The sequence below is a fragment of the Anabrus simplex genome, chromosome 1 (genome assembly GCF_040414725.1).
Source record: "Anabrus simplex isolate iqAnaSimp1 chromosome 1, ASM4041472v1, whole genome shotgun sequence".
NCBI lineage: Eukaryota > Metazoa > Arthropoda > Insecta > Orthoptera > Tettigoniidae > Anabrus > Anabrus simplex.
The window spans coordinates 437,321,201-437,335,305 of record NC_090265.1 but is presented as its reverse complement, the minus strand read 5'-3'; the positions used below and the strand labels follow the sequence as shown (position 1 = coordinate 437,335,305).

Sequence of the window (14,105 nt, the reverse complement as noted above, 5' to 3'; positions counted from 1 at the left end):
TCCATAGTTTGCATCATCTTCAGCACACCTGAAGGCATCCGGCAGCCTTCTTTTGGCACCCCCAATGGTCTGTCTTGCTCTTTTTAGCTACGTAGTTGACAACATTATCACATGTGGATTTGGCCTCCTTTTATGACCGGATGCCCTTCCTGACGCCAATCCTCTATGGAGTGAAGTAATCACTATTGCGAGTTTCTGTGGTGGTTTGTAGTGTAGTATGTATGTTTTAAAACATTTCGCTTTCCAATTTGACATGTATGCAGTGTGAGACATATTGGTAGTAGTGAGAGAGATGTAAGTTTCCTGTTGGCCAGCATGCATACGATGTCTGCTCGTCTCCACTTATTATTCTCTGAACTTACTGTTTGTGTACACGCATCATATGTAAGTTGTGTTTTGAAAAGTATCATTGTTCAGCTTGTAGTTAAAATGCCATGTACTAGTGGAAGATTATTCAAAAAGCCATATACATTGTCAAAATACGTAAAATTTTGAAAGATTGCCATCCATGACAGATGGCGAACAAAATGGTGCCACGCCACTTCTGAGAAATATCTAAATTTAACATAGTTAGAATTGTGATAGAGCAATGTGCAATATACCGTTTTAAAGGGGAGGCTTCAGGGAATAAATATTGCTAATAAAAATGTTTTTGAAAATTTGAACAAAAATCCGATTCGATATCCCCTTAATAATAATAATAATACTAATAATAATAATAATAATAATAATAATAATAATAATAATAATAATAATAATAATAATAATAATAATAATAGTAATAATAATAATAATAATAATAATAACTATGAAAGGTATACTTAACAGAGTTTGCAGTTGAGCCATCTTGGAGAACAACCTGTCAGAGAGTTCCACTAAGCGGTTCCTGTGTAGTCTTCTGCAACGGAAGAGAACATTAAGTGAAAATTAATATAACTTTTATATTGTTAATATACACAGAATAAAATAATTTGTTGTGTGACTAAGCTGTTTGAAAATATACTTTTTTATCTTTTGAAATTCCTTCACAACACCAATTAATGTAAATCTGTGAAAGAAATTCTCCAGTCACTCGACATCTTACTGACTTCAAAAATCCCGTCCTGGGAGAGGTGTGCAGTCCGACTGGGTTTGTACGAAGGTAGATCAAATAAGAATGAGACATGTTAAACTGGCGAGGTTGATGCTGCAGACGTACACAGTTGGCAGGAGTAGATAGGCGCGTTGTACACTGCAGATCACTTCTCTTATCCTTATCACAACGAGTGTACAGAATGTACAGAATGTGTATGTGCATGTGTCTGTTGGAAAACTCATAATTATTCTGTGTTTTGCATATGAAGATACTGAATCTGCTGAAAACTTGTGTAGATTTAAGGCATATTTCGGTAATGACATGTTTTCGAAGCTGCTAGAATAAAAGTGACAAGTTCTTTCTGTTGGTATCTTTCAACCTCACCAACGCATTTAGCCCGAGAGTCCTGTATTACACTGCAGAATACATTGGGAGTTCAAGACCACCTTCACGATGACACAAAAATGAAGTGTTCGTGGAATAAGTGCAGCAAGTGGTACAGAGAGGCCTACAACATAGAAAATACTTCATTCAACTCGCTTGCGGAAGACACTATAGGGGACTCTGTGGCTGTAATATATCTCCATATCTAAAACACCAGCCTGTTAATTCATGGTTTAGGTTTGATTAGAGTTTGACACATTTCATGTTTTATTGAATATAGAGATATGGTTGGAAGGGAAAGCTGTGTCCTAAGGCAACTTGAAGAAAATCAAGCAGCTTTATTATTCAATAGCCATAATAGAGGAATTTATGTTCCTTTGATATACATTAATATCAGCCGGCCTTGAGGTGTAGGGATAGCGTGTCTGCCTCTTACCCTGAGGCCTTGGGTTCGATTCCCGGCCAGGTAAGGAATATTTACCTGGATCCGAGGGCTGGTTTGAGGTCCACTAAGCCTACGTGATTACAGCTGCGGATCTATCTGACGGTGAGATGGAAGGCCTGGTCTAGAAAGCCAACAATAACGCCGAGAGGATTCGTCATGCTGACCACACGACACCCCATAATCTGCATGCCTTAGAGCTGAGCAGCGGTCGCTTGGTAGGCGTTGGCCCTTCGGGACTGTTGAGCCAGGGGTTTTGATTTGGTTATACCTTAATATAATGCGCAGTTTGTAAAAGCCTCATTCTTACTTGATAAACTCTCTTAAATATTAAATATATCGCAACATAAAATCACTGGTAGAAAGGTAGAAGTAGAGGTGTTCGAGCGCAATTATTTTAGACTAAACTGAAACTTCTTTATGGTAAGTACGTGATGGGATCGTGTCAGCCAGTAGAAGAGAAAGTTCAAGAAACTTCGAATTTCGTCTCATTTTATTTCTGCAATATTCAGTCTCCAAAGTATTCTTGCATCGAGGAAGGTTCTCTCGTGATTAGATTCCCTACATCCGGCTCCTTGGCTGAATGGTTAATATATTTACCTTAGATTTAGAAGGCTACGGGCACTATTCCCGTCCGAGTAGGAGATTTTAACTTTCATTGGTTCTTTCCTCTAACTCGGGGACTGGAAAATTGTACCATATTCAACATTAGAAAACATCCTAGGTTGGGCCCCATAGGCATCAGCTCGAATGATCTACACCAGGCCTTTCCGGAATTCATTCACTATACATTCCTACGAAGGTGCCCCGTCAAAAAATCCGCATATGAAGAGTAATTTTTAAAAATGGGCGAATGTGTCCTAACAATAGTAGAAATCACGCAAGAAATTGGCATAATGTAATCTGAATCTCTCTCTCTCTCTCTCTCTCTCTCTCTCTCTCACACACACACACACACACACACACGCAGGGCCCCTGTTCAGCATAGCAGGTGAGGCCACCTGGGTGAGGTACTTGTCATTCTCCCCAGTTGTATCCCCCGACCCAATGTCTGAAGCTCCAGGACACTGCCCTTGAGGTGGTAGAGGTGGGGTCCTTTATTGAATCTGAGGGTAAAACCGACCCTGGAGCCTAAACAGATTAAGAAGAAGAAGATAAATACTAAATTTTCACGACGGCATTGTAATCGAAATTAACTTTCAACCTATTACGTCGTGTACCGTACATATAGTACGCGTTGAAGAGATGTTACGTACAGAACAAAAATGGCCTATTAGACGGTATCCAAACCCACAACCTCCCGATTTCGCTTCGGTTGCAACCGACCGGATCCACTGGCAATCGCTGAAATCTTCTCAGATGGAAACGAAAGACAGAGACCCTTTGTACGAAAAATGACGCTGGATGGGGAGCTGAGTCCAGAATTAAAATATTTGGACTGGCCAGGAATGGAACTCGGAGCTCCATGTAAGAGATAAGCACGCTAGTCCTGCACCACGGGGCTGGCTTCCAGTAGAATTGAGGCCTTCAATTTATAGCCCATTCTCTCACTGATTTGCTTATTGAGAAATTGTTTAAATTGAGTAAAGTCTTCCTTTACGTGGGTTTGAAAATGGATTGACTCACTTTCGTTATGGCTACCGATGGGCGACGTTGATACAAATTAACCGTGTGATAACTGCAGACAACCGTTGTGATACTTGTTCGTTTATTAGGTAGTGTTTTCCGTATTACCTACCGACTAGCTTCCAGCTGGCCAGCTTTGTTCTATATTTAACATACTGTATCTTCAGCAGTGGGTCCTGGAAACTAAATACATTTTCTCTTAGCTCGTTACTGGTTATATATTTTACACATATTCTAGGACACATTTTTTACTGCAAGTAATTAATTAAAAATGTATTGGTATGACCCCAGAGACGTTGTGACTCACCACCGTCTGACACCATCACTTCTCGATCTACAGAATTTGATCTCGTCAAACTTGCAGCACTTAATGTAGGTGCCAGTCACTTCCACTACGCTGTCAGCTTGTTTACCCACTACACACAACAATGTGGGCCAAGTCGTTCGCACATCATTTTCTCTCCACGTGGCTAATAGGAATTTCTACGTTTATCTATTAGGCAAAATCCTAATCGTACGTTGTCAGTTATTTTAAGCCTCATTTAAAATATTTCTGTTCCTAAAATTTTTAAGGATTGTCTCTTGCTACTCAGTTAAGGGCGGTAGTCTTACGCCCTTTTAGAAAATTGAGACAAAAGCCCCGTCTGCTCTGATAATATATAAATAGTCGGCGTCACATAACTTTACTGAAAAGTTTACCTCTGTGCGTTGCTGCTCGGCCACTTGTAATCGCTTGCTCTGTACTCAGGAGGCACGTAGGTTCGAATCCCCCGCCGAAATAGTTTCCCATTTCAACTCCAGGCACATGTCCGGCTCCATGGCTAAATTATTAGCGTGCTAGCCTTCGGTCAGAGGGGTCCCGGGTTCGATTCCCGGCAGCGTCGGGAATTTTAACCATAATTGGTTAATTTCGCTTGCACGGGGGCTGGGTGTATGTGTTGTCTTCATCATTTCATCCTCATCAAGACGTGCAGGTCACCTACGGAAGTCAAATCAAAAGACCTGCATCTGGTGAGCCCAACTTGTTCTCGGACACTCCCGGCACTAAGAGCCATACGCCATTTCATTTTTTTCCAGGCAAATAACTGGATGGTACCTTTCCCAAGGCACGGTCGCTTCCTTCCCATTCTTAGCCGGAACAAATACACTCACACCCACAGACATCCTCACACAGCGATGTGTAGCTCATCCCCAAGAGGTGCAACAGGAAAAGCAGCTACAGAACTAACCTCATAGAAAGCGTTGTAAAAGTGATTGATAATAAACATTTCCCAGGAAAAAAGAACTATACAGAGTGTCATGTTGAGTTCAAGAATATCATGACAAATATAAATCCGTATTCATATTAGTGATGGGACATTCGATTCATTTTACTGAATCGATTCATTTGATTCTGTTCACGTTACTGAATCGATACAGTGATCCGATTCACGGCTCATTGTTCACCGCTCCTACTGCATCTGTGTAGTATGTGCTGGTAAGACAGCAGCAACAGCATTCAGTGCTCGCAGCTGCCATCTGGTCTTCATACTATGAATTCCTTTCTTAGAAAAAATGCCAGTTACTCTAATACATCGAAGGTTTCCGGCGACGCATGGTGGGAAAGGTTAGGATTAGGAAGGTAGCAGCCATGGTCTGAATTAAGGTACAGTCCCAGCATTTCCTGGTGTGAAAATGGGGAAACTACGGAAAACCATCTTAACGGCTACCGACGGTGGGATTCGAACCCACCATCCCCCGAATGCAAGCGCATAGTCACGCGATATTAATCGCACGACAACTCGCTCAGTCATTTTTGAAAATATGTATTTTTCTATCAGCTGAGGATTTTTTTAAATCGTCATATTTTGTATAGGCTACCCGAGATGTACAGTAGCCCGCTGGTTTTCTGATTCAGCATACTGTTATTGCGTCTGTCCACATATGATTGAAGTCTTGTGCAACGATGTGACATATGAACTGAGAAAATACTGAGCCGTTCTTCCCAATATAAAACAGGTATTTTTGAGTGGTCATGAGCATGACTCATAGTCATAGGGCAGGCTAGAGTCGAGTTCAATTGTCAAATGTCAATTAAGTTATAATACTAAGATTCATTAAACTAATAAATGCAGTAGTATAACCTAATAGCCTAGCTACTTACTAGCTACTTCAGAATTATGTTTTGACTACCTTTTTAACACTGCAAATAAATCCATCTATTACTTAAACCTCCCTGTAAGAAGAGGACAGTGAATGCAAATGGGTATTATTTTCAAATGAGCTGAGCTAGAGAGTCCATTATAGCATACGATTCTTTCAGTGTAGCATGGCTCACTGTATCTCGCTGCTGTATCCTGCTAGTCTGTATATAAAAATAAGAGTTTTTTTCTGTATATTGCTCAGAATTTGAAAAGAATGGTATTTCTGTATCGGTCATGTCCACAGTAACAAGGAAATGCACTTTTTACTTTTCCGTAATTTCTGTCTGTCTGTGTCTGTCTGTATGTATGTACACGCATCACTAGAAAACGGCTAAAGAGAACTTAATGAAAATCGGTATGCAAAGTCGGGGAATACGTCGCTACAATATAGGCCATGAATAATTTTATTTACGCTGAGTGAAATGGTAGTTTAGGGCAAGATCAAAAAATTTAATTCTTGAATATTTACGTCATGAGTGGTCCTATCCCAATGAAAATTGGCATGCGTAGTCGGAGAATGAGCCGTTATAATCTAGGTTATGAATCATTCTATTCACACTGAGTGAAATCGTAGTTTAGGGGAAGACCTAAAATGTAATTCTCAAATATTTAAATTATTAGTGGTCGTATCGATAAATACTACATAACCAAAGTTATATAGAATTAAATTTCCGACCATTTATGTCTTATACATTTTTACCGTACCAACTGTGATAAAACAGATATTCATGATATTGCAATTTTGTTGCTAAGTCCATATCAACGCCGAGCTACGAGAAAATGGGTTAACAGAATTTAATGAAAATCGTTATATATAGTCGAGAAATGAGAAAGAACAGTCTAAGCTATAAACAAATTTATTCACCCTGGATAGAATTGCAGTTTAGGGGAAGGCGCCTAAAATGTAATTTTTAAATACCTATGTTATTGGTGCTATCGAAAAGTATTACATAACAAAAGTTATATTGAATACAATTCCGATCATATATGTTTTAATCAGTTTTACCGTACCGACTATGGCAAGAGTGGTATTTCAGAGTCGGAAGAAAACTAAATGTGAAGACCTATAATATCAAAAGCACATAGCATTGATCAACAGTGACATTACATTGACCATTGTTTGATGTGATGTTCTTTATCTCTTATGCTGCCTCTCAAGTTCAATAGATGGGATTACTGCTGCGTACCGAGTATAACAGCCTGACTGAACATTAGCGGAAAATAGCTGGGGAGATAGAAAACTTTCTCCTTTAGCATGCCATTCCTTTGGTTCATACACTTTCTGATACAACTGGTACGTAACACACAGGTTCATCGTAGTATTCCAGCTATGCGATCCCTATTCTGACGCGCTGTTTTGAATGAGCAGCGTGCATACTTAAGGCTGAGGCTCACTTAGTAGTAGTAGTAGTAGTAGTAGTAGTAGTAGTAGTAGTAGTAGTAGTAGTAGTATGGCCTGGTATATAATAACAATTTAGGCCTATTCCAAATTATAGCACCACAATTCACTAAATAACTCAAAATTCGACACTGAAAAGGGCCGTTTCTTAATTCAAGTTTTTCTCTTTACTTTTATTAAATTCTACATTCATTTTATTCCAAATTAGCAGTGAAGAGTGGGTTTCTCCTCTTGCTTGGAGGAAAAATTTGTCTCCAAGTCAGATAGATTTTTCCGCCGCCAGTGTAGTGAATTAAGATGTTCCGACTCATCGGGCACTCCTAGGAAAACGATTGGTAGAAGGGCATAGTTTATGCCGTGGGAGTCTCCACTATTCAACCCTCTCCCTGCCGAAAAAAGACGAAGGGTGTTCACAGATCACGGCTGTCTGCGGCTTTGTTCATTCCAGCTCTGGAACTTTGGACTGTTAGATCGGCAGGGTAGTCCTGTTCGTTAAAAGTGAGAAAATGTGCGGTTTTTCATTTGATCGAGTGTTTCATGTGATATAATTGCTTTTAATCGCTACCTACCTACCGACGTTTTTGTAATGACCTATGCTGACTTCAGTTATGAAAACCACAAGGTCAGTCTCTCTGAGAATCCAATCCCGTAGCGAAGCGCGGGTACATCAGCTAGCATAATATAAATTAAACACCTGCACTTTGTCACCTATGGATATTATAAATATTAAGTTGTACTTCAGTGCAAAGTATTTGTACCCTTGAATTTTGTCTTCTATTCTTTCATGTACGAACGACTGTTGTCCAGTCAGGTGGCCAGCAAACACTGGAGTGCCACATTGTCCCATAAACACTGAGCGGATGGTTGGAAGCCATGTAGTATTATGCGAAACATGTTAATTTAAAAAATACTGTTTCCTTTCAAATGGGAAGTTAAGGAAGCAGGTGCTTTACGGCAAGTCTTGATTGTGCACCTACTTCTAAGTTCCCATTGCAGTACTAAGTCTATGTGATAAATCGGCCCACATCAGTGGACCTCTAAGGAGCGTTATAAGCCATGTATTTTTATCTTTGAAGTACTTGTATTCTTATCTAATTACGCTCTTGTAATCACTTTATTCCAAGAAAATACAGTCTCTCCAAGTGTAAAATTTGATAAGTGACATGGGACCGGCTGTAAAAATGGAACCTTTTAATCATATGTATATTGTAATAGCAAGGTAGCCTAAACGAGAAAGAATATGCTTAATTCTTCGACAATCGGTTCCTTTATCCCTAATAAAGGGATCTTCCACGAGATCACATCGTAAATTACCTGAAATTTTGCTTACGTGCCATCAAATGATCATCTACTAAAAATAGCCACGAAATATAACTGGAAGTTTCCGAAAGTTAAAACGGAATATGTGATACGTTGTAGTTAACTAAGGACACTGTATAATTCAAGTATGCATACGAAGTAATGACGACGAGGTTTTTAATCTAATTTCGTGTGGCTATTTCTAGCCGAGTGTAGCCCCTGTAAGGCAGACCCTCCGATGAGGGTGGACGGCATCTACTATGTGTAAGTAAATGCGTGTTATTATGGTGAAGGATAGTGTTATGTGTGGTGTGTGAGTTGCAGGAATTTTGGGGACAGCACAAACACCCAGCCCCCGAACCATTGGAAGTAACCAATGAAGGTTAAAATCCCCGACCCGGCCGGAAATCGAACCAGGGACCCTCTGAAATGAAGGCCAATTTTCTGGCCATTCAGCCAACGAGTCGGACGATGATGAGGTGAGGACGACAAAGTAGAGTATACGAAAGATTGACGGAGCTAAGATGGAGATGAAAAACTCATGACTACAGCAATGCCGCTGGAGGAAAGGGAAAATATGAAAGGCTGTGGATCAGTATGGAGTAAGCAAATGGAACGATCGGAGAAAACAGTTATTGGATTTCTACACTTGGAATCAACTTGTGGTAGCTGACACACTATTTCATCACCATGTGATGCGGTCAATTCCAGGTCGATTACATTTTAGTAAATTATCTGTCTATATATTTCTACTCCTCAGTCTCGTTTCGTGATACGGAGTCAGGGATAACGTGAGATAAAATTATATAACATGTTTCTACAGCCGGATTCCCTTCCTAACGAAGTAATGAAGAGCAAAACAATGGTGGTGAATGAATGAAACTGGGTAAGGACGCGGAAGAAATCGGCTGTAGCGTATGAGGAGGGACTTTACCGCCATTTGCCTGGAAGTAAAAAAATGGTAAATTTCAGAAAGCCGTTCTCAGGGTAGCCAACGGTAGTGCTCGATCGACTCTCTCTCTCTCTCTCTCTCGATTGCAGAGCTTGGCTTTATAGCCATAGCGCATTAACACACGCGGCCACTCCGCTCGATATTCTTGTAAATTAGCTATATGAAGAACTTCAGAAGTTAGCCGGGCCCAGATATTGGTGGCAATCATAACATGATTCTGAATGAGTGTCTATTTAAACTCGAGAATCTGAAACAGAAGAACTGGCAGACATGGAACCCAGAAGCCCTCGAAGATGAAAAAGTAGTTACAGCATTCGGGAAGAAGACCAAGAAACTTTTAGTAAGATTGCCGACAGCAGAAATCCATATCGTTAAGGGTAAGTGGAATGCATGGAACGGAAGTGTCCGAATAGAGGCAGCAGGTATTATAGGAAAACAAAGAGTGAAAAAGGGGAGAGCCTGGATAACTAATGAACTAACTGAGAAAATGGACATGAGGAATCTCAAGAACCCAGTCACCGAAGAAGAACAGCAATACATGAAACTGAGAAATGAATATACGGAAACACAAAAACAACTAGATAATTTCTTTGAATCCCAGTGCACAGAAGTGAAAGAACTCATGAATGATCGGAAATATAAGTCAGAACATTAATGAAAAAATGAAAATCCACAGCCTGTTTCCAGTCATTCGACCGGCTCAGGAATAGAATGAATGAAGCCCCATCTAGTGGCGAGGAAAGGAAATGCGCCGGCTGCCGAAGCCTGTCGCACTCCTCTGGGGCAATGATAATTGGCTGACAGATGAAATGAAATGTTAATGGAGAGTGTTGCTGGAATGAAAGATGACAGGGAAAACCGGAGTACCCGAAAAAGAAACCTGTCGCGACTCGGCTTTGTCCAGCACAAATCTCACTAGGAGTGACCGGGATTTGAACCACGGTATCCAGTGGTGAGAGGACAACGCGCTCCCACCTGAGTCACGGAGCCTTCAGTCAGCACATAAGATTGTCAAAATATATTTTGACTGGAGATGCCTTGTGAAATGTGCGGGTGGGAAGAGGTAGTAGATGAATAAAATCAAAGAGATGGAATGTTGTGTTTGATGAGTTTAACTAAGCATTGTAAAATATTTTTAATTAATTTTGTGTGGCTATTTCTAGCCGAGTGCATCCCTTGTAAGGCAGACCCTCCGATGATGGTGGGCGGCATCTGCCATGTGTAGGTAACTCCTTGTTATTGTGGTGGAGGATAGTGTTATGTGTGGTGTGCGAGTTGCAGGGATGTTGGGGACAGCAAAAACACCCAGCGCCCGGGCCAATGGAATGAACCAATAAAAGTTAAAATCCCCGACCCGGCCTGGAATCGAACCCGGGACCCTCTGAACCGAACGCCAGTACGCTGACCATTCAGCCAACGAGTCGAACATTGTAAAAGATGAAGAACAGGTAAGCCTTCGGGATTGACGGCTTACCTCTCGAGTTAAAAATAGCCACAGCAGACAGTATCAAGGAAGCCTTCTCGAGCTGGTTTGCCAGATGTATGTATGACAATGGACACAATGGACTTCAGTAAGTACCTCATGGTACAGATCCAACAAAAGATGTATCCGCAAATAAAAGCGATCAGTACCGCACTCTGAGCCTTGTAACCCATGCCTATAAAGTGCTCACCAAGATCATTTGGAAGAGAGTTGAAGGGAAGGTGGGGAAGGCACTCAAAGACGATCAGTATAGATTTATGAAGGGCAGATATATTCGCGACGCAAGCTTGGTATTAAGAATACTTTCAAAATGGTGAATGGGAGATACACAAATCGCCTTCGCAGATCTGGAGAAAGGACTTGATAAAGCTGAGTGGGAGAAATAACTCATGTTATTGAAGGTACTGGGTGTTATGTACAAAAACAGGAGGACTACATGCATATTGTTAAAGAATGAGATCGCTATTGTACGACGTCGAGTGTACGAACCGTAGCCCGATATCTCTATAGGAGTTCGGCAGGGCTGCCCACTCTCACAAATAGTTTTTAATGCGTAATTCAAAAAGCCGTCCGCCTCTGTGGTGTAGTGGTTAGCGTGATTAGCTGCCACCCCCGGAGGCCCGGGTTCGATTCCCGGCTCTGCCACGAAATTTGAAAAGTGGTACGAGGGCTGGAACGGGGTCCACTCAGCCTCGGGAGATCAACTGAGTAGAGGTGGGTTCGATTCCCACCTCAGCCATCCTCGAAGTGGTTTTCCGTGATTTCCCACTTCTCCTCCAGGCGAATGCCGGGATGGTTCCTAACTTAAGGCCACGGCCGCTTCCTTCCCTCTTCCTTGCCTATCCCTTCCAATCTTCCCATCCCTCCGCAAGGCCCCTGTTCAGTATAGCAGGTGAGGCCGCCTGGGCGAGGTACTGGTCATACTCCCCAGTTGTATCCCCCGACCAAGAGTCTGAAGCTCCAGGACACTGCCCTTGAGGCGGTAGAGGTGGGATCCCTCGCTAAGTCCGAGGGAAAAACCGAACCTGGAGGGTAAACAGATGATGATGATGATGAATTCAAAAAGCCAAAGATAAAGTTAAGGAAAATTAACCGGTGACTGGAGACATTAAAATCCAAGGGTAAATAAATCTCATTTTCTGTTTTGCCGATGATGTAGCGATCTTGGTAGAAATGTAAAACAGCCTGAACATGATTCTAGCACATAAAATGTGGGTATAAAGAAAGAAAAAGCAATGTCCTCCCGAAGTGTACTTTAAGGGGGGAACAACTGGAAAATTTGTACTAGTTCACATATCTCGGCAGTAAAATAATAATAATAATAATAATAATAATAATAATAATAATAATAATAATAATAATAATAAAGAAATCTCTTCACGCCAAGCAACATAGGAAATGCCTGGTAAGGTTGCGTGGAACATACCGCTGTATGGAAGTATATATTATTTTACTAGTTGCTTTACGTCGCACCGACACAGATAGTCTAGGTCTTATGGCGACGATGGGATGGGGAAGGGCTAGGAGTGGGAAGGAAGCGGCCGTGGCCTTAATTAAGATACAGCCTCTGCATTTGCCTGGTGTGAAAATGGGAAACTACGGAAAACCATTTTCAGGGCTGCCGACAGTGGGTTTCGAACCTACTATCTCGCGAATACTGGATACTGGCTGCACTTAAGCGAATGCAGCTATTGAGCTCGGTGTACGGAAGTGACATATGGACAATAGGAGGCGGATTAAAGCGTCCGAGATGTGGTGCTGTAGAATGATGATGAAAATATTATGGGTGCATAATCTACTACCCGCTTCGAGTCATTCGATCGGGTCAGGAATGGAATGAATGAAACCCCCGTCTAGCGGTATGGATAGGAATTGTGCCGACTGCCGAAGCCTGTCGCACTCTTCTGGGGCAATGATTAATGAATAACAGATGAAATGAGATGATATTGGAGAGTGTTGCTGGAATGAAATATGACAAGTAAAACCGGAGTACCCGGAGGAAAACCTGTTCCGCCTCAGCTTTGTCCAGCAAAAATCTGACATGGAGTGACCAGGATTTGAACTAAGGAACCCAGCGGTGAGAGGCCGCCGTGCTGCCGCTTGAGGAACGGGGGCTCTATTATGGGTGCATAATAAATAATGTTATTCTTTTACGTCCCACTAACTAATTTTTTAACTGTTTTGGGAAACAGCAAGGTGCCAAATTTTGTCCCACAGGAGTTATTTTACGTGCCAGTAAATCTACCGACACGAGGCTGACGTAGTTGAGCGCCTTGAAATGCTACCGGACTGAGCCGGGATCGAACCTGCCAAGTTGGATTCAGAAGGCCAGCGCCTCAACCGTCTGAGCTACTCAGCCCGGGCATGGGTGGATAGAATACAGTAATACATGAGAAAACGTTGAAAATGATTGGAGAGAGGCTATATTTATGGTATTTATGGAACATGCCAGCTCGAAGAGACAACCTGATACGGCAAGTCTTGAGACATGAAAGTCTCTTACATACAATACTGAAGGCCTTATGGAGGGGAAAACTGCAGTGGAAAACCATATTTGGTGTACGTGAAACAAATGATGCGGGACAAATACTGCTGTCACAATTAATTAGAGACTAGTTGCAGATTGTACATTACGGAGAGCTGATAGAAACCAATCTTCAGAACGAACATCGCATGTGAAGGAGGAGGATCAACTTATAATACCCGTAATATTGCTATGACACTTAAAGCGGTTCTCACGTCATCCACAACAAATCTGTCTACGTATTTTCCATACATTGGATGTCATACACTTTTATCCTATTCAGCATATTTGAATTTTTTCATTTAAATGTTGGCAACTCTTAGCTCGCGGGCAAAAACGCAAGTAGAAGATAGATTCAAATATAATTCATTTAACAATTAAACCTACAAATCATATTTAATTATCTTATAGATGACTGTCTTGCAGGCAATGGTAGGAGAAGTATAGTATTATCACGTTTTGTTGTCCGACTCCATGATTGAGTGGTTAGCATGCTGACCTTTGGTCCTAGACTTCTCGGGTTCGATTCTCGGTAAGCTCGGGGATTATAACTTTCATTGGTTAATTCCCTGGTTCGGGGGCTGGGTATTTGTGCTAACTTCAACACTAGAATTCACCTTAGGTAGGATCCAATCCTCACAGACACGCAGGTCGCCTGTAGGAAGTCAACTCGTAAAATTTGCACCAGGTCTCTCCGAAGGCCACACGCCATTATTATTATTATTATTATTATTATTA

At 41.5% G+C, this 14,105-nt stretch overlaps 1 protein-coding gene across 1 annotated transcript in view; it reads right to left on the bottom strand.

Moving 5' to 3' along the window:
- The window catches only part of LOC136871971 (carboxypeptidase N subunit 2), a 182,317-nt gene that overhangs the window by 50,945 nt on the left and 117,267 nt on the right, over positions 1 to 14,105 (bottom strand). Inside the window, exon 8 of the mRNA XM_068227156.1 lies at positions 827 to 898. Within this exon, the coding sequence (XP_068083257.1) occupies positions 827 to 898 (72 nt within the window). The remainder of the gene's footprint in view (positions 1 to 826; positions 899 to 14,105) is intronic.